Raw genomic sequence first — 12,596 nt, forward strand, 5'->3', positions numbered from 1 at the left:
GACGATGACGGAGAAAAATGTTCTGCAGAATAACGGTGTGTCACCAGTAATGGCAGTTCTTAACCCTCCTTGACAAGCTGAAGGTGTAATGAATTACTGAGGAGATATCGGAACTTGACAGATAAAGGAACCTAAAGTGAATTAATGGTCTATGAGGTTTTTAAAAAGGCATTGACATTTTCTTTTGAGGAACTTTTATTTTGGAGATGGGAACTGAAGCTGAAAAAATGTGTGTGCGTGTGTGTGTGTGTGTGTGTGTGTGTGTGTGTGCGTAAAGGGAAGTTGATCATAACGTGATAAACTGCTGTTTGTTGTTTTGTCTGTCACAACACAACTTCATTATCAACACTGGAACTGTTTCAAACTTCTGTAGATGCGATGTATCATGTCTTTGTCATTAAAACCTGATAGTGATGGAAACAAGACAGCACTGTTCTGCAGCGTCAACATGAATATGAATACATAAATGTATTTCAGGCTCACTAACAGGGAAAGACTTGATGTTCCACTGCACCACGTTCTTCTCGGGCACCCACTTGGCGCTGCCCGTGCTGGTCTTGAACTTGGGTGAGTCAGCATCACTGGGCACTGGCACCATAATGGCCACGTTGTTGGCAGTGGACCGACTCTTGAACTGACTCCGAGCCTGCAGAGGGCGACAGAGGACAGAGTTCAAATGTCACCTGAAACCTTTACAACAAAAAAGAGCATACGCATCCAAGTTCACATCATTATGCACGCTGCAGCTTGTTATTTTGAGCGTGTGTGGCCGTCACGGCATCGAACAGATGGTGAGCTGTGATCCGCCTGAGATGCATCCGTCATAAATACTAAATACGTCTGAGTGAAGGGACTAGACGAGTGAATAAGGGCATAGTCCCCTGTGCTGTATGTGTGTGTTTATGTTTGTGTGTCACTCATCATTACCTTCACCTTGATCTCCACACGGCTGTGAGAGAACTTCTCAATCACACTCTCGATCCATATGAGAGGCTTCACCTGTCGGAGGGGGGGGGGGCAAGGTCAGAGGGGTGAGCATCGCGCTGAAGTGCATCACTACAACACACTGTGTGTATAAGTGACTTTTACCACTGCTCTTTAACATTCCCACTGCCACAAGCAACAGCACTACAAACATCACTACTGCTGACCTGAATTCACTGCTAATCTAATTAATTCTAAAACCATAAGTTGTCATACTATTACTACTGCTGAACTATTCCAGCTACTATCATGACCACAACCACCACTACAACTATCAACACAACACCGGTAATGCCACTGAATATCATATTATCTGATACAAATACTAATCGATATTTGAGAGTTTGAAAAAACTAAAAACTAAAAAGAAACAGATGATGATTTATTGGCAGATATTTGTTTGTTTGTTTTTTTTAAACAGAAACACTTAAACCTGCAATAACTGATTTTTTTTTTTTTGGATATCTGGGGAAAGTGGAAAACACTGATATAATATCACAAACTGATATGGCAGACTTGTTAGGAAACAGTTGCTTATCCACTCATTCAGCAATTGTGAGTCGTGTTTGTACATGTACTGTATATGTGCACAGGCTACAAACAGGTCCGTGATGGTGTCTATCAGTCGGTCAGTCTCTGATCAGCATCGCTATGTGTAGACAGTGTAAATGAACAGTGTAAATGTTCATGTTATGTTTTGTACAAGGATAAAAATATCATAAGGATAAACATTCTTGTGATGGTATATGAGCAGATATGTGTGTGTGTGTGTGTGTGTGTGTGTGTGTGTACTCACTGTAGTGTTAAGGCGGTAGGACATGAGCTCGCTCTCGCCATCAGGTGGGATGAAAGAAATGGTGCGGTCGTTCTCGAAGCGTGACAGACGGACACACTGATGGAACTTCACATCCTCCAGCTCCACTGTCTTACTCTTCTCTCCTGACACACACAAACACACACGCACAAACAACACACAAAACAGAAAAAAAAAAAGATTGAGAGCTTTCCACGCTGCCTTGGGGAAATCAAGGTCAAGGTAATGATGACTGACAAACATTCACTCAGTCTCCTTCTCCTTCTCTTCTTACACACACACACACACACGCACACACACGCACACACACACGCACACACACACGCACACACACACACACACACACTGTACGCGCAGTGTGCTACCAAATCCATCTGCCCTCTTCTTGTCCCCCCACTGAACTATTATTTAGCTGCCACACACACACACACACACACACACAGTATGCCATCAGAACATGCTGCCGTCATCTTCTCCCCTACTGAAGCCCATTTAGCTGCCTCACAAATCCATCCACACCTGCACTAACACACACACACACACACACACACACACACACACACACACACACAAACACACAAGAAAATAAATAACTATAAATAACTATTGAACTATCACCCATAAACAAAAACACACATCTGTTACTGTATTTAAGGAGTTTTTTCATTTCTCTGCCAAAAAACCTACAATTTGATTTGTTGTCAAAAGCTTCTGATTTATTTTTTGTGGAATGAATCCAGCCACTACACTGATATATGACTTTATTATGGATTTATTTACACCTATAAGGAGATGTCAGTGTCCCGCCCACTGTATCACTAGTAATGTCACTACAAATGTACACAACCATTTATTGTAATGAATTTGTGCCTATAAGCTGCCAAACACAGAGGAGATATTCACTGAGAATTACTTAAGAAGATGGTATTCTCACAACAAATCAAACTATCCACAACTCACTACTATTTTCATTGCTGACTAATCTGTAGATTACTTTTTTCAACAAATCAGTGAATGGTTTAGTCTTTAAAATGTCGGTGAAATTGAGAAAAATTGCCATCACAATATCCCGTAACCCACGGTGTTGCATCAAGTATTGAAGCTTTGTCCGATCGACACTGCAAATCCCAAAACAACTTTTCATTTACAGTGATTATAAAACAGAGACAAGCAGAATTGTCTGTTGATCAACTCTTCAGTTCACATCTAGTATAGAGTTGTGTTCATCAAAGAAATGCTCTCCCTTTTAACCCATATCTTTAACGCTAGGGTCCTACAGAGGCTGCCGTGGACGAGAATCGGCAGATTGTGTCGACTAGACCATTTTCCTTGTTGACAAAATCAGACTTTTCCAGACAACTCCTCTCAAGGGTGGAGCACGAGATGTGGGCCTGCTGCAATAGGCAAGTTAAAAGCATGACCTCTTTAATGGAGGTATCTGTAGTCTCAGCTCAATGTTCTCCTCATCTGTGGCTAATGGAGGGTGCTGAGTGGTGGAAAACCGCTGTAATGACTGTGGGCCTATGGGCCTTCAGCTAAATCCCCCATTCAACAGTCAGCTAAAGCCCCAGTTCACCTGCTCTGAATGCAGCTCTGGACCGGGCCTGTCTGACAGAATGTGTGTGTGTATTTGTTGTAGCTTCCTTCTTCATTGTTCTCTCTCTTGAGTGTGTGTATGTGCAAGGGTTTATGCACGCATGTCTATTGATTTTGCTTTAATGTGTGTGTGTGTCTGTGTGTGTGTGTGTGTGTGAGAGAGAGAGAGAGAGAGAGAGAGAGAGAGCGACACTTCCTCATGCGTGAATAGGGACTGGCTGAGGTCAGGTCTAGAGAGAGCACAACACTCCTACCTAAGCAAAGCAGGGAAACCTTTTAGAAATGCTTCTCTCCTTCTGTATGTCACTAAAACACACACACACACACACACACACACACACACACACACACACACACACACACACACACACAGTACACGTACATTTTACACTCACTTGCGTGCATGCGGTGTTATCAAGACGAGACAAGAAAGAAAGGTCAAATGGGACGCTCTCTGTCATTGCTAGGACCTAAGGGGCCGGAAGAAGAGACAGGTGTGTGTGTTCATGTCAGGGGAGGAGTGAAGATGCAGCACCGTCCCCTGTGGTTCACCTTTATGGCTGCGCTCACATGTTTCCATGCTGTTAATACACAGCAGCAGACAGGGGGAACCTAATCTGTTTTCTGTCTAATGTCTCAAAGGAAAAAAAAAAAAAAAGGAAACAGGAAACAAGCTTTATAGTGACACTCGGTGAATGTTTCTGCCTTACAAGAGCTTTGTGTGGCCTCAGGGACAATTCAATTAACATTTCTTAGCACTTGGAGGTCAGAGGCAGAGAGTATGTAGCCAGCAGAGCTAAAAGTGGATTATCCACTCCATAGGTAAACAACTAATCAACTATCAAATTGTGGCAGATTAATTAAGTCATCTTTCAAGCAAAGACGTCAAACATTTCTTGGTTCTATCCTCTCAGTTGTGAAGATTTACTGCTGCTCACAGAAAATATCTATGTTTGCCTCCGTGTTTTATGATCTGCTCCTATTTTAAGTTGCGGTTAATAGAAACCCAACTTTCTCCATGTTTACCTGTTGTCTTGATTAATTCAGTGGGCTGTAATGTATACATTATACATTGGCTAGTAGCGAGAGGGTTGCCGTGTTACGTAACGTTATGTAGGTGTGATAAGCTACAGCTTCAGCCTACACCTTTTCGGCCAATATTGACATATTTTATTTCGATGTGTATTTACTATGTATAAATATCAATAAGGACCAAAATGAAATTGAACTGAACTGAACTGTATGTTTCCACAGCATTTATTCCATCAGCACAACAGAGTCATATCATGCTCTAACTTTCGCTTCTCTTCTCAGAAAAGCTGTTCTCGCTTACTAATTTAATTCCACTTCATCATGAAAGAGAACCTTTAAACAAAACAAGTAATCTGAAGATGTCACTTTGGGTCTTTTTTTTTCACTGGTCTGTATCATTATATGAACAAGATGAGGAGCTGAGAAAATAATCAGCAGATTAACTGATAATGAAAATAGTTGCAGCCTTAACAGCAAGAAGTGAGCTCATACTGTCCTAATACAGGCTCAGAACTATTTTATTTTTTGAGAAAAAAACATAAAACTCCCCCAAAATCAAAAACTGACAATAACAAGATTCGAACAGACAACATCGCTGAGAAGTAATTGTGATTATTCTCAGGCAGCTGTAGACTCTAAATGACCAGAAAGTTCAGATAAAAGAGTAAATGTTTGAAAAAAATAATGTCTAAAACTGGCTTTTAAAGGTTATGTAATTCAATGTATTAGTTTTCAGTTAGTAAATAATATAAATGTAACTTGTATGACATTAATTTTAGTTCTGTAAAGTGATAGTTCTGGATTTCTGCCAGCAGAGGGCAGTGTTTCATGATTTATACTAATTCATTTCAGCTGCATCCAGCTGTGATAAAAAGTGCACATCATGCAAATATGTTAATCACCAAATGACTGGGAAATGATATGTAAAAAGTGGAACTGCTGAAGCTTAGAGTGCAAAACACATTTTAATATTTGTATCAACATTCAGCGTGAGTGTGGGTGTTTCTGTATCTGTCTGCGTGTTTGTTTGATCATTATTTGTGATCATTATTTCTGAGGATATGTTATTTCCCAGACTGCAACACACAGCGGGGGAATTGTGGGCTGCATATACAGGATATTCACAGACCCTCACCTTTCATCTGCAGGGCTGTAGCCCGGGGTGAGGATTAACTCAGAGGCAAAGAGACTAGACAGTGATGGAGCCTTTCCCCTTCAGTAAAGAGCCGTAGGGGGGAAGAAATGTAGAAAGGGAAAGGGCGGAAAGGGGGGAGAGGAGGAGGTGGAGGAGGAGAAGGCACAAGGATATGCACGGGGAGATGTAGCAGCGGGAGACGTTATTGGAAAAATTGGGAAAGTGGAAGGAGAGGAAAAAGGAAGATGAAGGAGGATGAAAGCTAAGCTGAGTGTGGGATTGGGAGAGTGAGGGGTTAAGATGGAGAGAGGAGGTGAAGGTGGAAGAGTCAGGGTGAACTCACGGTGAATAGTGAGTGAGAAGGAAAGTATTCAACCATCAACTAGCAGCATATTTGCAAATCATTTTTAAACAAAATTTATATAAGGTACAAAAGATCACATGTTGAACTTATGACCTCTAACCTGATGCCACTGGATTTTTATAAAATAATGCTGCCTCATGAGCAGATTTGATGTATTTACTGCTCATCAGGCAGCACAATTATTTTGTCAACCTAAATACTAATACCTGTAGGCACTGAGACGGACTCACTGTTACTTACTGCCTGTGATTTCAAACAGCACTTTGTCATTGAGCCCCAGTCTGAGTTCAGGCATCCCCGACAGGACCACTTTGAGCTTAATGGTGCCCACTATTTCACTGCGCAGGACGCTGCCGTTGGCGCTCACCTACAGGAAGAAGAGCATTGTGATCATTATTAAATATCTTTTCATGGCTATGATATCAGCTTTACAGTCAGATCTGCTCAACTGTGCACTTTAAGTTGCTTTATTTCAATAATGATACTACAGAGATCAGCAGTAGGACAGAATCACAGGCATAAACAAACCGACTGACACCTAGAACAATGTTTCAGCAGACATAAACAGACTGAGGGACAAGACTGAAAGACTCTCAGCAAGCAGTGTGAGAAATGTAAGCAGTGTGACACTGGTGAGTAAGAGGACGAAAACACTCTGAAACATTTTTTAAAAGTCCCTAATCACAAAAAAGGAAGTGGAAGCTGCAGTGCTCTTACAGTGGTTAACCGTATACATCTTATCAGTTTCCCCCCGACTCATAAACACCAGCAGTATAATGTTGATTATCCATGAGGTGTTGCTTCAAAGACAGGAAATTTGAGAGGAAAGTCATTCCTCTTCGTTGTAGCATTGAAAGATGCAGCATGTTCATGTATACAAATGTGCTCTGTTTCTTTTGCTGCAGGAGTCCTTGTCTACACTCCTCAAAGGGGCTATTTGTACGTTTTCTCTGCCGACGAACGTGGTTACTTGGTGATGGCTGTCGCTTGACAGGAGCCATCGTTGTCTTCATAATACAAGAGGTCATAATACGTCATCTGAGCAGTGCTATGTTTTCAGGGCGGATTGGAGGCTATAGTGAGTCGCTATCGGAAAGTCACAAGACGGACAAGACAAAAACCTGATGTATCCTATAATGTAATTTATCTGCTGAGTTTACTGACTAACCTTTGAAATACACTGGTAAGTAACTCATCACTGTACACAATGAAGAAATGTAATTACTATGACATGCTACACTGAAAGAGAATGGAGGATTGTTGCTATTAGAAACCACTTCCTTAGAAATTCAATTCAAGGAAAGAGGAAAAGTATTTGGAGGAGTCAAAACATGTCAGGGTTTTGACAGAGACGATTTTAGCACCGACACAACCATTTAGCCTCACCACACACAAACACTTCTATTTCAAACACAACTGCTCAAGAAAATTTATCAGTGGGGTATAAAAGCCGGATAATAATGGATAAAGAATGAACAACTAATGCTGTGAAATTTCTTAACATGACCTGTTTGAGCTGTTAATCTGAGTCATCCAGGCATCACAGAACAAATCTTTAGTCCTTGGATGTGTAATTTCCTCACAATTCATCACTGAACATCGAGTGAATAAATTGCCTCATTGTACAGTTTTTACTGGGGCTGCACAATATGTAGAATATTGGCGAATAGCAGCGTAATAACGGATCTTACTGGTGTTGGGAAAATCATTTCTTTAACGTCAAATATCCAAAAGTGTTGGCCGCTTTCCATCCTGTTCACTGGGTGATGAATGATATCCATGTAATGCTTTTGATAAAAGACATGCTGCAGCTACTTTCTACAGTATGGTGCACCCCTGTGATAAGTCTCCAACGTGCAGCCCTGCGCAACATCTACTTCACTGAGCTGCACGATTGAATCTGATTGTGAGACTAGAAACAAGCATTCACAGACACACTACATTATTTGTACTAATTCCCAACAGCATGGCAACTGGGCCATAAAAACTTCATTTTTAAATGGAAGTTGACTGATACTATACAGGCTTTCTACTAACATCCTCAGCAAATGTAAATCATGTATAGGATGATCAGCAATGATAAATGTAATACAAATTAAAGCGACAAAAAAATCTAAAATCTCTGACTTTGTCAACTTTTTCTCCTCACCAGTAAATTTACAGACTCAATGACGTCCATGAAAACTTCGTTCTTCCTGTACTTGATGCCCTCCGACCGCCAAGACACTGCGTTGGTGACGGTGGCAGGAGGTCGAGGAGCCCCGACTTCTAATTTATGACCCTGCTGGGTGATATATCTGAAAGAGACAAAAGGCAGAGAGATGTTTCAAGGGGGGTCAAACTGTTTCCAAATTCAGTCTGTAACTCTGCTCAGCGGAAGACCTGAAAAGAACATGCAGCAGCAGCAGCAGCAGCAGCAGCAGCAGAAAGTGCTGCTGCTGCATGTGTTAAATTATAATTTAATTTCTCAGTCGCCTTGGAACATCTGCAGAGGGGAGTAACATTGTTTAAGTGTCGTCAACAAAACTCTTACTAAAAGAAATCTAAATAGGAAATGGCAACAAACAGGATGCGTTAGCAGCAACATGAACCCAATCTCTCTAGAGGAATGTGTGTGTTTTTTTTTTAATACTTTGTATTAATCACACCTCATGACTTAAACTAAATTAGTTACTCTAGAGTGAATAAATTAAAGGAGCTTGTGTTGTATGAAGATTATTCATGGATGTAATTAGAAAATGAAGATTGACATGAACCCATTGTGACTCCAGCCCAGATAATAATGTGGCTTACATGCATTTGCTTACATGAAACCACACTGTCAAGTAGGCTATTGCTTTTGTAAATGAAACACCTGCATCGAGTGGCTCAAAAGGTTTTTTGAGACACCTGGAGATGCCGGAGCAGCTTTAATATGCTTCGATTTTTCAAGAATTTAAACCTATACTTATTTAATGTATTTATTTATTCATTCATTTGATGGTGGAAAATCTTCTTCGTCTGTGTTTGGAGGTGTGTTTCTGGCCATTTAAGTCTAGTCTTTTCAGCTCTGTTCTTCAGCTACAATGTACTCCACTAAGTTCACCAGCTAGCTGCTAATGTTGTCTGTGACAGTCTGGGCAGGTAGTGGACAGTAGACTAACAGGCACTCCTTAAAGCTTGGAGGAACTGCAGAGTCTGCTGAAGACTCTCTCTGGGTTTATCACTATAAGCTAACTCACATTACACAGAGTCATTTGATCCATTGTTAATATAAAAATATTGATGTTGCAGCTTTAAAAAAAAAATATCATTAGATTCATTAACTTGCCCTGCTCTCCACTTAATTAGATCAAGCCTTGACTGTGGAAAACACAAATCTATTTAATCTATTTATACATCACTGTTGATTCATCCATTGATCTATCCAGTAACTGTGCACTGGGTTGTCTCCTAGTTTCTTGGTGCACAAGCCGCAGAGCTGGTTTATTTTACCAGTCCTCTCCGACTGTGTCCAGGGAGACATAATGACTTGTCATGAGAATAGAAGGGAGCTGTACTTAGACAAACAACATGTGACCAGGCCTGTTTTTACCCAAACACCTGCCCCCCATCACTGTTTATTTCTCACTGGCCTCATTTCTCCTGCAGAGCAACTGCAAAACCCAATCCGTTTTCCCTGGAATATCATGTCTGAAACAGTTATTCCAGTTTTGGATCTACAATTTTTTGTATTTTTGTGTTTATATAGATATTTCAATCTCAGCTTTGTTCTTTGATCAGTGTTTCCCCTAGGTTGACAGCTTCATGGAATATTTTGGCCTGACTTTCAGACGCTTCGGGTCGACGTATGTCCATCTATGGCTTCAAAGGGATTTATAACACTGCATGAAAAGTTTTTATTGCAATTAACATGACAAGCTGTCAACCTCTCTCTCCTCTTCTACACTGCATGTGCGCGGAGAGTCTGAGACACACAGTGAAACAGAAAGCAGACTCATCACTTAAAACAGCCATTAGTCATTTCCCTACAAATGACTTATTTGTACAGTGAGCTAGACGGGCATTTCAAGACTCTTCGTTACAAACAAATTGGTGCAATTAACGTGCACTTGAACCAGCTGTGGAGGTTGGGGTTTAACAATCACACGAGTACATGATGCAGATGTTGCGTCGCCAGGTGCCTTCGATCTGCTTAAGTTCAACTCTGCCGATTGTTCAAATTGAAATATTTTATACAGCTAACACAAATAAGAGGATTCGCATCCAACCTGCACTATCTCTGAAGTAATTTCTCATCTTCGCCCTTTGTGTTCAGGTCCTCTGACCCCTCCTCTCCCCCTTGTCTCCTTTCCTGTTTTCAGCCGTCCCTCACCTTGTCTTCTCCTCCCCAGGTCTGGGTATTTTCCCCAGAGTCAGTGACATACTGACCCACTGTTCCACATGAATGTGTTGTCCTCAAGTTCCTCTTTCGCAAAAAAGAGGAAAAGGTGCAGTAGCAACAACAACACCATTTCCATGACTTACAATTACATTTTTTTTTTGTGTGTGGCTGTATCTGTTTAGAAAATCCTGCAGCCCCAAAACATCTGCCTACAACAAGATGGGTGGAGTGATACAGCCACTGAAACTGTGTTGATGCAGACAAGGGCACAGTTCAATGTTATTACTTATCTTTCAATGAAACTGTGCTCCAGATTATTATGACCGTCCTGCATGATGTCCTGTGTGTGTATATGAGGCCCTTCCTTTGACTAAATACAACAACTGGAATCATGTGTGTGTTTCTAATTTGCAGTTTTCTAATTTAGAGATGGGCTGCACACAGTTATTTACAGGTCAAACAGCGTGGGTACTAATAATGTGCCCAACTTGCTCCAGATTCCTTACCAGATGGCACTGAGCTTCTGGAAACCAAACTTGTTAGGAAACAGTTGCTTGTTTTTACATCCAGCAGTCGTGGAGCAGCATTATCATTCATTTAGAGCTGTGTTTCTGGCCACTTGGTGAACGTAAGTCCAATATTCACTCTCTTTTAGCTCTGTTTTGCTCTCTACCAGTCCCTGAGGGAAATATCTGGTTTTAGCTGCTAAATGCTCCACTAGTTGCTACCCGTGTGTGTCTGTTGTTTGGTGCTGGGCGGGTAATCTGTGCGATCGGTTTTTAGAGCTTTATCTCTGAAAACAGTTGCCTGCCAAGGCCGAACACTTTGAGAATGGCAGAAGTGGAAAAAAAGTGAAGTTACTAAGCGAACAGTTAAACAATGATCTGAAACCCATTATAAACTTCCATAAAGCTGAGGGGAACTGCAGAATCAGGTGCTATCTCTCTGTAAGAATAATGATAATAAACTCTATTTATATAGCACTTTTCCTAACAAAATTACAAAGTGCTTTAAAAACAAAATCACCAAAGATGTTAAACAATAAATGAATAAGATGAAATAAATAAGAATAATCAGTATTAACAACATCTGGTGTGAAACATTTCCAAAGACTTTCCCAAAAAGAAAACTTTTAAGAAGGGATTTCTTATTATTATGAGGGCAAAACCAGGTCAATAAATCAGAAAGGTATATGGGAGCAAAGGCCTTACAGGCAGGCAGTAAAATTTTTAAAATCAACTCTAAATTTAACAGGGAGCCAATGTAGAGAGGTAAGGACAGAGGCGATGTGATCATGCATCTCTGTCCTGGTAATAAGCCTGGCAGCAGCATTTTGAACCAAATGGAGATGGTGGAGGGAGCCCTGGCTGAACCCTGAGTAAAGTGCATTGCAATAGCCAAGCTGTGAAGAGATAAAAGCATGGGTTCGTCACTGCGAACGACTTCTTTGAGTTAACTGTCCGAGTCATGACCCATGAGGCCAATCAAAGACTACTGAACAAACACAAAACAAAGCAAACACTAATAGAAACGTCTTCTTTTTTCAGTTCAACTGTACATTTCCCATTTAATGTCAGCAACAAAAAAGTGCTCAATAGACAAAATTTAGATTGACTGACAGATTGAGGTAAAATTTTCTCCCTCGTTTTCCGTCCCAGTTCCTCCCACCTAGAGGGTCTAGGATGCATGTTGACACATAGCAAAGTCTGAAAGTGCTGAGAGATGAAAGGCGGTGACAAGTGGGCTTGGGGTCGACGTTGGGTTGTTTTGTTGCCGTGCTGTTTGTTCTGTTTTGCCCTGATTCTCCTCAGAAATGCTAATGAAACGATATGGAAGCTGGGTTGGCAGCAAACTGACAGATTAGCATAACAATAGCAATCATAACAAACACACACACACCACACACACACACACACACACACACACACACACACACACACACACACACACACACACACACAGGTTTATAAGACGACACACACATGAACACCTTCACATGCATATGCATCCTCACAGTCGCACTTTCCCAGTCTCTTGCATCCACCCACACAGACTCAGATACACAGACTCAGATACACACACACACACACACACACACACACACACACACACACACACACACACGTTCACACACATGTTCACACACATCCACACACGTTCACACATTGATACTCTCACCAGGTAGGTAGTATAATGTAAGAGAAATGTAAGAGTGTTTTTGTGGTGGCCAGGGCATGAAAATGTCAGAGAACTGGAACAGCTTGCAGACACAGTGAATGTGTGTTTGTGTGTGTGTGTGTGTGTGTGT

General features: G+C 41.2%; 1 protein-coding gene across 1 annotated transcript in view; it reads right to left on the minus strand.

Moving 5' to 3' along the window:
• The window catches only part of LOC111222906 (AP-1 complex subunit mu-1-like), a 29,651-nt gene that overhangs the window by 7,164 nt on the left and 9,891 nt on the right, over positions 1-12,596 (minus strand). Inside the window, exons 5-9 of the mRNA XM_022746852.1 lie at positions 8,075-8,222; positions 6,166-6,292; positions 1,781-1,923; positions 928-999; positions 488-646 (exon numbers count right to left, since the gene is read on the minus strand). Of these exons, the coding sequence (XP_022602573.1) occupies positions 488-646; positions 928-999; positions 1,781-1,923; positions 6,166-6,292; positions 8,075-8,222 (649 nt within the window). The remainder of the gene's footprint in view (positions 1-487; positions 647-927; positions 1,000-1,780; positions 1,924-6,165; positions 6,293-8,074; positions 8,223-12,596) is intronic.

Source organism: Seriola dumerili, unplaced genomic scaffold, assembly GCF_002260705.1.
Source record: "Seriola dumerili isolate Sdu_G_001 unplaced genomic scaffold, Sdu_1.0 BDQW01000002.1, whole genome shotgun sequence".
Classification (NCBI taxonomy): domain Eukaryota; kingdom Metazoa; phylum Chordata; class Actinopteri; order Carangiformes; family Carangidae; genus Seriola; species Seriola dumerili.